The 12,793-nt window shown below is 32.1% G+C and overlaps 1 protein-coding gene across 3 annotated transcripts in view; it reads right to left on the bottom strand.

The window, feature by feature from the left end:
• Positions 1 to 12,793, bottom strand: part of LOC129229453 (probable ATP-dependent RNA helicase DHX35) — a 46,211-nt gene that overhangs the window by 21,555 nt on the left and 11,863 nt on the right. For all 3 annotated transcript variants that reach the window (XM_054863766.1, XM_054863767.1, XM_054863765.1), the window contains exons 3-9: positions 10,698 to 10,790; positions 10,296 to 10,373; positions 8,808 to 8,912; positions 6,908 to 7,140; positions 4,408 to 4,608; positions 2,857 to 2,944; positions 385 to 481 (exon numbers count right to left, since the gene is read on the bottom strand). In XM_054863766.1, coding sequence (XP_054719741.1) covers positions 385 to 481; positions 2,857 to 2,944; positions 4,408 to 4,608; positions 6,908 to 7,140; positions 8,808 to 8,912; positions 10,296 to 10,373; positions 10,698 to 10,790 — 895 coding nt within the window. The remainder of the gene's footprint in view (positions 1 to 384; positions 482 to 2,856; positions 2,945 to 4,407; positions 4,609 to 6,907; positions 7,141 to 8,807; positions 8,913 to 10,295; positions 10,374 to 10,697; positions 10,791 to 12,793) is intronic.

Consider the following 12,793-nt stretch of genomic DNA (forward strand, 5'->3'; position numbering starts at 1 on the left):
ATAATAAATAAATAAGTATATACTTTTAATTAAACAAGCAATTAATTAAGTAACATAAACAGTCACACCAGGTGTGTGACATGCTACGGAGGTGAGAGTTCACATGTTGTGAACCAAAAATACGTTCAAAATATAAAAATTATGTTGAGTTTCTTAGAAATATAAACTGAAATAAAATATAAACCTTTGTAATAATCTGTAAAAATCTATAATGTGCACAAGGTTTGGTTCCAAGCTTGGTGACATAGAGTACTAATGGTGACATAGAAACATAATAAAATGCACACAAAAGGAAATTAATACCTAATTGACATTTTTAAATAGTAACTGAGTTGGAAAAAAAAAACTACTACAAAAATATAAAAATAATATTCCATTACTTACTGTATGCAATACCATTAATAGTAAGAGAAGCTTCAGCAATGTTGGTAGAAACAACAATTTTTCTTACACTTCTAGAAGCAGGTTTCAAAGCTCTTAGCTGTAAGATTTAAAACCATTTAGAGAGAACATCAGGGGAAATAATGTCTTGAATCATTATAGAAACTTATAGTAATGTTTTTTTATGCTTGATCTGAAAAGAAATACCAATTAAGTTTGAACTCAGAAAAAAATTATATCTATGAATCTAGCTTTCTGTCGGTCATAAGAAATTATTGCTCATAAAATACTACAGATTGTTTAATGTTTACTAGTATAAAAAGATTTAATTTTAAACAATTTCTCTAAGCCTTTGCATTATATACCTTATTATAAAATAAATAATGGTGTCATAGCTTTAGATGTAGTATAACTAGATGCACAACTTTGTTGTGAAATACAATGGCCGCCATTGAAAACGTGACACTTGAAATAGATGGGTAAAAGTGTAGCCTACGGGGATGCAATGCTGTTTGCATCTCATCAGGCTACGGCAAAAGTTGTTGCATGGCTGCGCTTTTCGGCATTTGCGCGTCTATACTAGAGGAGGTCATTGCCAATGGAACTGGTTTCTTGTTGTGTATCTAGTTAATACTACACTATGATCATAGCAGCCAATGGAATTGTTGAAATGGAAAACTAGAAAAGTCATGCTGTATTTAATAATCAACATCTGAAACTTCAAGCAACGGCTGAAATAGATCAAATGAAATGCAATAGTTTGCAGTAGATTAAAATTACACTGCAGCAGTACTGTTGTAACAATTTGTAGCATAATAGTTCTGCATTTTTTCAACAAAATAATTTCAAGTTAAAGTAGGAGCTGAATGGTGGGAATATTTTGATATTTGAGATTTGATTGCCAAATTTTGGGCAATAATTGTTTCATATTTGTGCAAGAACAACAAAGTCAAACACACAAGGAAAAAAAATAGCACCCAGAAAATAGTGCTAATTATGAATCTATTATTGGATGCAAAATTACATAGGTATTTGGTGAATGAGGACAGCAAGTTTGTTCACATTATGAAATGATTTGAATGGAACTGCTTGCAGTTCTCGGGGGTTTGGTGAGCAATAGCAAGGAGGTGGTGGTAGCAACCTAGTAAGTAGATAATAACTTTGCATGAATATTTGGATTCATCAAGAACATAATACTGTTTGAATTGCACAAACAGCAATACAAAATGAAGACATGTTTTGAAGCTTCAAGGAAATTTCAAAGCTAAAAAGGGAGCTTATGCAATAAAATACAGCCACATGTACATTCATAAAATGTGTTTCATATTTTGCATGAAAGTAAGCATTTTAATTGCATCTGGATTAACTTTTAAATTTTGTTTCAAGATTTTTATGAGTATTCAGCTTGAATTTTTTGATTTAACACATATAACTATCTTCTATTCAAATTTTAAAGTTTTAGAAAACTCAGTCTAATACATTGTTTCGCAAATTTTTTCATCACAATATTTTTGATTATTTAAAAAACTAGAAAATCGCCCATCAAGATATGACGGGGGGAAATTGCTTCTATATTTGAACGAAGCAATTGCCAGTTTGGTGATATTTGGATAGTTGAAATTTTAACCCTAACTCCAGTGGGTGAACTCTAAACTTCAGTAGATAGTGTTCCTTGTTGACAACTTTTGTTTTTTCAGTTACCAGATCCAGTTCAACCTTGTCACAAGAAAGCCTTTCCCTGCATGTTAAACATTGTTGCATGTTAAACATACATCAAATTATTCTGTGGCGCGCAAGTTTTATTGTTGATGACGTCCTGAGCGTTACTCGATCATTGGCTATTATATATACATGGGGATTGGGGGTTTTGTAGCACAAAATTAGGAATAACAACAGCCATGTGTTTTGGGGTTTCAAGGAACCCCCTTTTCAATACAAAATAGTGAGCTTTTGGATGTAAGGACATCAGATTAAAGCTTTTTTTAACTAGTTATTCATTCCCAACCATTTTTATTTTCCGCTTTATTCATGACGTTTCTTTAACCATTGTAATTCCTTAACTTGTTTGGGCTACTAATAAAATGTTTGGACTTTTCTATTATCAAAATATTTCTCACCCATTCTGTACCCAAAAGGATTTCCAAAAAATTCTTTTAAAACTATTTTTGGTGGATCCCACAATCTCTACAACATTCCTATCAACTACCATCTACATTAATTTGGCTTTCATTTTAAACTGTTTGGTGACTTCTAGGTCGCTTAGCTCTACATTCAACACCGAGAGAATTTTTGATAAGCATTATTACAATTCAATTTTCTCCCTATTTTAATTTCTGAGTAACCAAGAGCTGCTTCTTTTCTAACAACCTTTTGTCATGTAACTTAACTTTTAAATTCAGCCAAACTCTTTGTAACTTCAAAAAATTTACACTGCAACTTGTCCCTATGTGTGCTTTAGTAGACATTGGCACTTACCTGTTCCGACATGGGAAGTGCTCCATAAAGTGGGACTACAAACAATTTCATCACATCTTTTTTGGTTTTTAAGTCTCTAGCAAAATCACTGCAAAAATCAAAACATTATGCATTTCTTGACAATGAAATCAATAACACAAATAACAAAATTTACCAAATCACATTAAATTAATTCATGCAATTACATTATTCATTACAGAAAATATAAAATTTTAATATGACTAGGCACGGACCTATAGGGAGGGTGGGGGACATACATTTTGAACTAGACACACAATTTATACCAGAAATGACTTATGAGCCCTGCACTTCAGAATGGAATCAGAAGCTGGATTCTATTTTATATGTGGCAGTAAACCATATATAATGAGAAGCCATACATACATACATACCAAAACAGTTGCAAGTGCTGATTATTTACCAATGCAAAACTGGGACAAAAGTTAATCTTTGAGTAAGTGCCTTGAGAAGTCATGAATATTAATTTGATTTTTTCACAAATTTTAAGTGCCAGGGAAGAAAAACATTTTCTAAAGTGCTCTTATAGTGTTGACAGCATTATCCATTCAATACAATAAAGTCTTAATGCTTAATTCAATGCAAATATAAAATCAACACCAACCAATAATTTGAACAAAAATTATTGATCAAGTAATGAAACAATACTCGGTCTTCATTTTACCATTTTAAGAGGCATATGATTAAAACAGAAGTTTTACAAACAGTTTAGCAGCTCAAACTTTGGCGAGAGAAAAAGAAATGCAAAATTATATTTAAATAACAATTAATGAATAATTAATTTCATATAATAAAGCAGTAAATGGCACATTAAAGGTCATATTCTGGGATTATTAAACCAACAGTGCTGATACATGATAACACAGTAGAACTTGATTATAACCAGATCTGATTTAATATGAACCCAGATTTAGAGAGAAAATCATAACTATTTGGCTGGTCCAATTATAAGGAGCAAACTCTGCTTTAAGTGAGCAATATTGTTGTGATTCAAAAGAGTTCCATTGATTCCAGCTTAGCGTATCCTTTTTTATAACAACTCCTTAAATATTCTGAAGTAAAGAGAACTTTTGATGAGTTTTAAACACTGAGAACAAATTATCAGGACCCTTCTTTTCAATTTGTGGAATAGAGAAGCGTTTTGAAATTGAACAATTGCTAATGCTATCACTTCCGAGATATACTTTTGAGGATATTACAGTTTGAATTCAAGTTAATTTGGAAGGAAAAAATAATGCAAGCGATGACGGCAATGATAAATATGAAGAATTTCAATCTGACCCACAATTTTTTTAATTTAAATGATAGTTGAGGGGGCATTACAATGTTTCTATTTATAATAAATAAACTTAAAAAGAAGATAAAACCATTTGTGGACATAAATACAAAAAGAAGTTTATATATCTTAAAAATTGAAAAAATACATTAAAATACTTTTTTCTCCTTAAACGTTTATTTATTAATTTTTTCACATGAGAATACTGAAGTACTATTTTTATTATTTTCAAATTACGTTTTGTTGCTCAAACTTACATAAGTTTTGATGTAACAAAATCAACCTCTTCTTGACCTGTCAGGAATACTAAAACATCGCCAGGTGGCTCATTTAAATGTATTTTACTCACAGTGTCAACGGAGGCTTTTAGGTAATCTGCGACAGGTTCTTTAGAGTAATGGACATCTACAGGATAGTTTCTACCTTCTACGCTGATTATAACAGCAGTATCTTTTGTCCTAAAATTATGTAGATGTAGTTAATAATAATCTTAGTTAAATTACAAAAAAAAAAAAAAAAAATACAAAACATATTACATTTGAGGAAGTGAAAAGCAAAGGGATCTAAGTTGATATTTTCAAATTTTTAACAAAGTGTGTTTAAAGCTCAGATACTAGGTAGCAGCACCAACCAGGGCAACTAGAAATAGCTCTTGCGCCAAAACAGAGAAACGGTTCACCTACTATTTCTTCTGACTATCTTCAAATTTTTAATTTTGGAACTCACATCCCTTTGTACATTTTATACAAAATGCACCAATGATGGTACTTAAAATTTTTACACTGAACTACACTGAGTAAAAGATGTTCCACAAGAACTTTTATATCATAAATACTTGCTCATTTTAACACTTCACCAGGAAGAGGAAAGCATAATTGTAAATATTACCATACAGCGTAAGACTGGCTAATTGTGGCCCAGCCTGGAAAATTACATTTGGCCCCATCTTTATAAATTTCAGAATGTTAATTAGTTTGACTTGCTTTTATGCTTCATTTACAACGGAAAACAAGTAAGCAAGCTTGTACAACAAAGCCAAAGTACAATAGATGATCACTTGAATGTAAAACCTAGAATTTTTCAAGAAAGGGGGCGAGGGCAATTGCCCCCCCCCCCCCAAATGAAGTTTGACTGGCTGCATCATGACCACTCAGGCCCATTATTTCAAATTTTACAATATTATACCCTAATAACAGCAAAAACTTCATGTATGTAATAATTTCTAAAAGCGAGGAGGGGTCGTTAATTCTTGACCCCTCAAATGACAGGCTTGATGGCTGCATCTGCCCCTCCTCCCCCCCCCCCACATGCAAAAACAGCTCGAGAACTCAACTGTTATAAAAGTCTAGGGTGTCCCCCAACCCCTGCAGGGCAATGGCGCACACTCTCAATGGCTACAAAGTGTCCGTCTAGAAAGAGTCCCCACCCCCCTGAAAATGAAACAAAAAAAATCTTTATGAAAAAAACCGCCCCTTAAAAATTCAATAGCGTAGGTGTGCCATGGATCTCCCCCCTCTCCCACACTGTTTTTTGTTGAGACCCCTGTAAAAGTCAACTCAATTCTGAAAAAACTCAGAAAATGAATGATCTAGTCAAGAACTTGATTCCAACTTTTCGAGAACTCGATTCAAAGTAATCGAGAAGTCAATCGCGCAATTTCAAAAGATCTCGATTGTCAATCGCTCGAGTTCTTGATTTCAAAAGATATCGATTCTCAATCGCTCGAGTTCTCGATTTCAAAAGATCTCCATTATCAATCACTCGAGTGATCGACTTGCAAAGATCTCAATTTTCAATCACTCGATTATCAAAAGTACTCTATTCCCGGGATCTTGATTGTGCCCATCACTAGTTTATATACACATATTTTGATATCATGGACACCACATGGCACCCTTTGCCTCCTCTTACGTCACCCCAGGTGCCGTAGCTCCCAGTTTGAGAAAACTTGCATTAAGGGAATGTTTTTAGCCTTACACACTCGGTCGTTAAAAAGAGAGTTTTAGTCTGGTACTGTCTAACCACGGATTGTATGGAATTGACAAACGTCCAGTTAAGACGAGTCAATCTGAATGAAGGAGAAAAGTCAAAATTTGATGGGCTTCTTCCGCTCATTTGAATGAGACTCTGCTTAATTTAGAAGCTAACACACATCTACAAAAGCTGACATATCTGAAAACTAATAGATGCATCCATTTCTGCCTGTAAACTGGATGTTTCCCTTTCCATGCTATCCATGGTCAGACAGTATAGCTAAAATAAATACCTTTTGCAGAAAAGTAAAACAAAATAATAAAAAAAAAAAAAATAATTATGGCACAAAACTTGTAGATTGCTTCATACACATATTTTGGCATTACAAAGCCTTTTTCAAAATGCCCTTTTCAATGCAAAAAAAGGGAGCTTATTGATGAAAAGATATCCAACAAAAGCATTCAATGTCTTTTCATCCATAAGCTCACTTCTTTAGCATTGAAAAAGGAGTTTCTTGTAATGCTGAAACATGTGTGTACAGTAATCTGCAAGAGGGAGAGTATATTCGAAAAATTGGACGGTTTGTTAAGAAAAGTTAGGATAAATGGTGTGCTATTGCATTCTCAATCCTATCTATGCACAAAATGCATCCCACCAAAATATATTCAAAAACATATTCACAGATCTATTTATTTCAAAGCGAAAAAAACTTCCAAAACAAAAACAAGGTTATGCCACATTTGCAAAAGCACTTATCACAAGAATAAAAAAGCAATGGCTTACTTGTCTTGAGATTCATTCTTGTTGAAAAATTTAAAAACAGTTTCTGCCTCAAAAGTAGCAGAAGATATTATGAGCTTAAGGTCTTGTCTTTTCTTGATGACCTTCTTAAGTAACCCAAGAAGAATGTCGGCAGTAAGAGACCTTTCATGAATTTCATCAAGCATGAGAACTGAATAAGATCGCAGAAGAGGATCAGCCATCATTTCATTAATCAGCATCCCTTCTGTCATATACTGCAAAGAATAACCATCAAAATATACTTCAGATTTATCTGAAATATTTACTTTACAAAACAAATATTGCATGTTATTTATAACAATGATTTAACTAGATGATTATGAAAAATTCCCCCCCCCTCTCCTTTACTTCTATTTCACCAAAAACTGAACAACAAAACTAACAATTTATATACGGCCTTATGAATTCCACCGTGACGTGCGAGACAATCCAACTCTATAATTTCACCAACATTTTGTTATAGATCTTATTAGTTTACTTAAACAGGAGTAAGCACATTTTTTAATCTTTACATTTAATACAAAGGTACACCTGACACAGTATTATTTTTATTAAATAACTTTGATACTTAAATTTTTTTTATTTGCATGCGTCACGTGAAGGACATCCAAAGCCAATCTCTTGTACTTTGCTCTATGCATTACTTAATTTTTTGCTCTATTATTATAGCAATGATGAAATAAATTGTAGATTCTAAAAGCTAAAGCTCCAAGGTAAAGGAAACATATCTCATTTGTCAAGAAATAATAATTTAAACCATTGATACAAAATTATGAATGGGGCCATTTCACTCAAGATTGTCACTTTGTCCCGAATGTGATGGTTCCTCTTTTCATAAAAAAGAAAAAATTTTAAAAGGTAATGACTAAATTTTGCACTTATGAAGTCATACATAGGTTTCTGACTTCTTAAACAACAAAATTTCATTTCCCTTGAAAATTATTTTAAATGAAACATTAAAAGCATCATGTGTGGGACAAAATGACCATTTTCTGTGGAATGGCCCTTTATCAATAATTAATCAGTTTGTAAATTTGAAATACTTTTGCAGAAGCACTGTATGATTCACTTTATATTGATCTTCACAGTGTCATGCTCATTGAATTGTAGGAGTCATTTGAAACTTTTCTGAATAAGAAATTCTTCAAACATGGTGTAGCTTCTTTATGAAGATTTTAAGATTATAATAGTAACAGAATATCTTCAAAAGAACACAAAATTTTATTAAATTAGAAATCATCATCCAAACAATTTTTATCTTTAGAATATTCAACTATTATAAAGAACAGAAGAATTTCAAGAACTTCAAAATTATCATACAGATTTAGACATTGTTCAGGCAAGATTCTCCCACCTAAACACAAATAAATGATTTATAACTTAAACATTATTTTGCTCATCATATTGCATAAATAATGTAAAAAAACTGCAAATTGAAACTAATCAAATATTTTGTAGAGATTAAAATGAGTAGGAGGAACTTTGCATTCAATAATAAGTAGAAAAAAGTTGCAAAAATAATAATAAATGTTTTAAAAATTGCACTTAAATTTGAAATTTTTCTTTAAATTTTTTAACTTAACTTTTATATTTTCACAACACAATAAAAATTACTTGTTTATAATAATTTTCAAATAAGAAATAATTACATCATAAATGACTTTGAATGTCATAGTTTTAATTTCTCAAATTCTAGGTGTGTCTTTTGGGGAGATCCATTTATAGTTTTACCATGGGTGCTACACGAGCTAGCAGCAGCTCTGGCGACAAAAAAAAAAAAAAAAAAGAGCATTTACAAAATTAAAAATATAAGCATGAGTATTTAAAATAATTTTAAACATTAAATATGAATTTGAAAAACATTTAACAAAAAAATCAAAACCTTGATTTTAGTTTCTTTAGGATTAAAACAGTCTTCAAATCGTATACTGTAGCCAACAAGTCTTCCTAATAAGGTTCCTTTTTCTTCTGCAACACGAGAAGCCAACTGGAAGAAAAAATGTATTGCAATAAATGCAGAGTGGGGAGAAATATATATAGTGCAATAGCGAAAAAAATGACAAAAAATTGTGATCTCAATGTCTGATATCCAGTTATAGAAATAACGATTTAAATTTTATACATCACAATGATGTCTGGGATTAGTTTTCTAGAGCACAAAGTGAAAAATCTGGGAGCTATTTCTAATAAATCAAATAAGTATAAGATCTGAAAGATAGCACAAGATATATACAGGATCACCACAAATCCTACAATCATTCCTGAAACGCTGCATATACAAAAGTATTGCACATACAATGATGAAGAATATATGAAAATAACCACAAACTCATCAAGACTAGGAATTGTGAAAACCAGGTGGTAATACGAGAGCAGTATTTTTAAAATAACGACAAAACGAAAAAAAAAGAAAAAAAAAAACACTTTTTTTCTGTTACAGTATGTGTGATGCTCATCTGCTCTTGCAATACTTTGAGGGTACATTAATAATTTTATTTATGTACCCCCAGTACCAAAAGCAAAAGAAGAACTCAAGGATAGCATCCATTTAGCAGTGATGACCATTATCAAAAGACGCTGGATACTATCAGGATGGTGCCGAACCCTACCAAGACAAACCCACAAATATTCAAAAATAAACACTTTTCTTATTTTGTGGCCATTTCAAATATACTGCACTCGTATTTCCACCTGGTTATAACAATTCCAAACCTTGATGAGTTTGCGGTTATTTTATATATTCCCCATCATTAAATATGCCATACTTATGGATAAATAGCATTTTGAAAACAAATAACTCATTTGTAGTAACCCTGTGCATTAAAACTCATAATTGAAGAAACATTATATTCTATGCCTCTGAGTCAATAATGAGTCAGAATCTCAATAGCTTGGGAAAGAAAAAGTCAATGCAGTTCAAGACTTCAGGCATTCAGTTAGAGGCAGTGAGAACTAAATGAAGGAAATGGACTTTTTAAAGCTTTGAGAAAACAGGCTTAAAGTTCAGATCCTAAGTAGGTTTAAAAACTTTTTCCAAATCATAGTGTACAGCAGCCCCAACCACGTCAATAAGTACTAGCACTTGACCCAAAATAGAGGAGAGGTTCTCCTGTCATTTATAAAGTCATTTCCAAATTTCTAACTTTGGCACTTATATTCCTTAAATCTCATTTGACAAGAAAGAAGCATAATAAGCTAAAAATTTGAGAGTCAAAATAAAAAATTTGGTTGCAAAATTTGTATAACTTCTTATTTCTATCACTGCTGCAACAGATTTTTATCCGAGTACGAAATTAGAAGAACCATGATCTCCATTCAAGTAATGAAAAAATGTCTTTCCAATGCACAAAATAAACAAAAAAAGACCAACCATGGTTGCTGCCACTCTCCTTGGCTGTGTTACTCCTATGACAGCATTCTGTTCTGCCCACCCAGTTTCTAACAGATACTAAAAAATTCAAAATAGAAATATTTTAAGCAAAACAGATGGTGGGGGGCATAAAAAAGTTTTTTAAATACTAAGAAAACGGATAGTATATTATTCAACAATAAGAAGAAAAAAAGTTATTACAGGAAAAAATTAGAAATTCTTAAAATAAAAATATTTTAAGCAAAATAGATGGAGGGGGAAGGTGAAAAATCTTTTTAAATACTAAGAAAACAGATATTATATTATTCAACAATTAGAAGAAAAAAGTTATTATAAGAAAAAATTAGAGATTCTGCATTACACATCAATCAAATATTTACTAAATTTTGATGAAAAATATACCTGAGGAATTTGTGTACTCTTTCCACATCCCGTTTCTCCTAATACAATAACTGTTTGGTAATGTTCCAAAAGATACAAGATATGATTTCGATACTAAAAAAGAAGATCATGATGAAATGCAATAAATACAGCTAATTTGAACATTAAACATATGCAGTCAAACTTGGATAATTCGAAGTGCAAGGGGACACTGCAAAACTTCGAACTATCCAAAAAAAAAAAAAAAAGCCGTAAAATAATCAATCATGACAGAAATTTCAAAAATAAAATATGTTTATTAATTTTAAATTTAAAAACTACAACTTTTAAAATATTGAGATATTTCAGATTGCTTTAAAGAGCTTACTAGGGAGGGAAGTTTTAGTTCCTTTTAGGGAGGTAGTTCATTTAGTTCATTTCAACCCTAGTGAACTAGTTCAATGAACTAGTTTAAATGAACTAATCAGGGCTGTATTCAGTAAATTACCGCCCAATAGCCAGGGCTAAAGCAGAAATACATGAAATACACCGCCAGCTCAGTCAGCTGGCGGTGTATTTCATGTAATCAGGGCTGTTTGGCAGGAAAATATAGTAACAGTGTTGCTAGATAGGTAGTTCTCCCTTTTTAAAGACCGTGGGAGGGGGGAAGTGACTCTTCTTCCAAATGGAATAGTTCACTCCGTGTTTTCTCTTTTATGATTTGTAATATAATTCCAATTCCTGTCACTCGTTAGTAAAAATTAATTTAATAATAATAATTAAGTTGAAAAAAATAATTTCAAATAGAAAAAATTTGATTAGCTCTATTACTGCTAATAATTTCTTCATGGGAAATGTATTCCCCCTCTCCTTCCCTTCATTTCGCTACTAATTCACAAAGAATATTTTCTGGTTCTGCTCTGCAAACAATTTATGACCATAGAGTTGTATTAACTGAAATGGTTTTATTGAATTGGTTTTAAATTCAATGTATTTTATGATATGATTGAGATGCTATTTCATTTCCTTTTGAATATTTTAAATCCTGGTACACTTTGTTGAAATTTTGCCCTGAAAGAGACAGTGCAGGAATTCGGGGGGGTGGGGGAACAAACTGAGGCCCTTGCCTCAGGTGGCAACTTTTTAGGGGCAGCAAATTCTTCTCATTTCAGTTTTTCTCATTCAAACTCCTTATCAAAACTCGAAAAAATATTTGTAAGGGGGGGTGCTGTTTCAAGATATACACCGGCTAGAAAAGATTGTAGAGTTGGCATTGAAAAGTGATAATTTACTCAACACAACCAGAATGATATACATGTTTAAAAAAAAAAGACTTATGGAGATAAATTCAAAAAATAAATTAATTAATAAATAAAAAATAGTATGTTAACAAAAAAACAAATTTAATTGCTCTCGCATTGATGAAAACGCTATTTGCTCAAAAACTGATATTAGTAAAGTCCATGATGCAGAACCGTCTCCCCCTCCCCCCCCCCCCAATGTGACACGTCTTCCCTCCTTCAATGATGATAAATAAAAGAACTTATCACTCGTTATCTCAAACAATAAAACTCATTGTCCCCTCCCACGCCACTAAACATTGAACTAAATTAGTTTAGAAAAAATATTTATTAACTGCAATGTTTGGGGCACGGTCAACAAACTTGACCAGTTGCGAAGTTTTCAAACACAGTGAGCTAAGTTTTTTTCAATTTATAAAAACATTGCATTTTTCTTCCATTTAAAGACAATCATTCGTACGTTTGTTGCAGGCGTAAAACGTACAAATTATTGTTTTTCAAATACACAAATTATTTTTAGTAAGTTGATGCTTGATGTATGTGATACATATGGGTTCCTTTTATTCGAATATATCACAATTAAAATGCTTAAAATTTCGGGGGGGAAAGTGCAAATGTATGCGCAAAAAATGATACACCCGTGCAAATCGATTGAGCAAAATATGAGTTTTAAGAAAGATAATTTCTATTAAATATCTCTATGAAATAAGTGCGCCCATTATGCATGTGACACCAGGGGTCTGGCCAGCGGATATTTGGGTCCGTTAACGGACCCTTCACAAAAATCCGATCAACCAAAACGGACCTTTCACAAAATTCCGATCAAACAAAACGGAC

This window comes from Uloborus diversus, chromosome 9 (genome assembly GCF_026930045.1).
Source record: "Uloborus diversus isolate 005 chromosome 9, Udiv.v.3.1, whole genome shotgun sequence".
NCBI classification, from domain to species: domain Eukaryota; kingdom Metazoa; phylum Arthropoda; class Arachnida; order Araneae; family Uloboridae; genus Uloborus; species Uloborus diversus.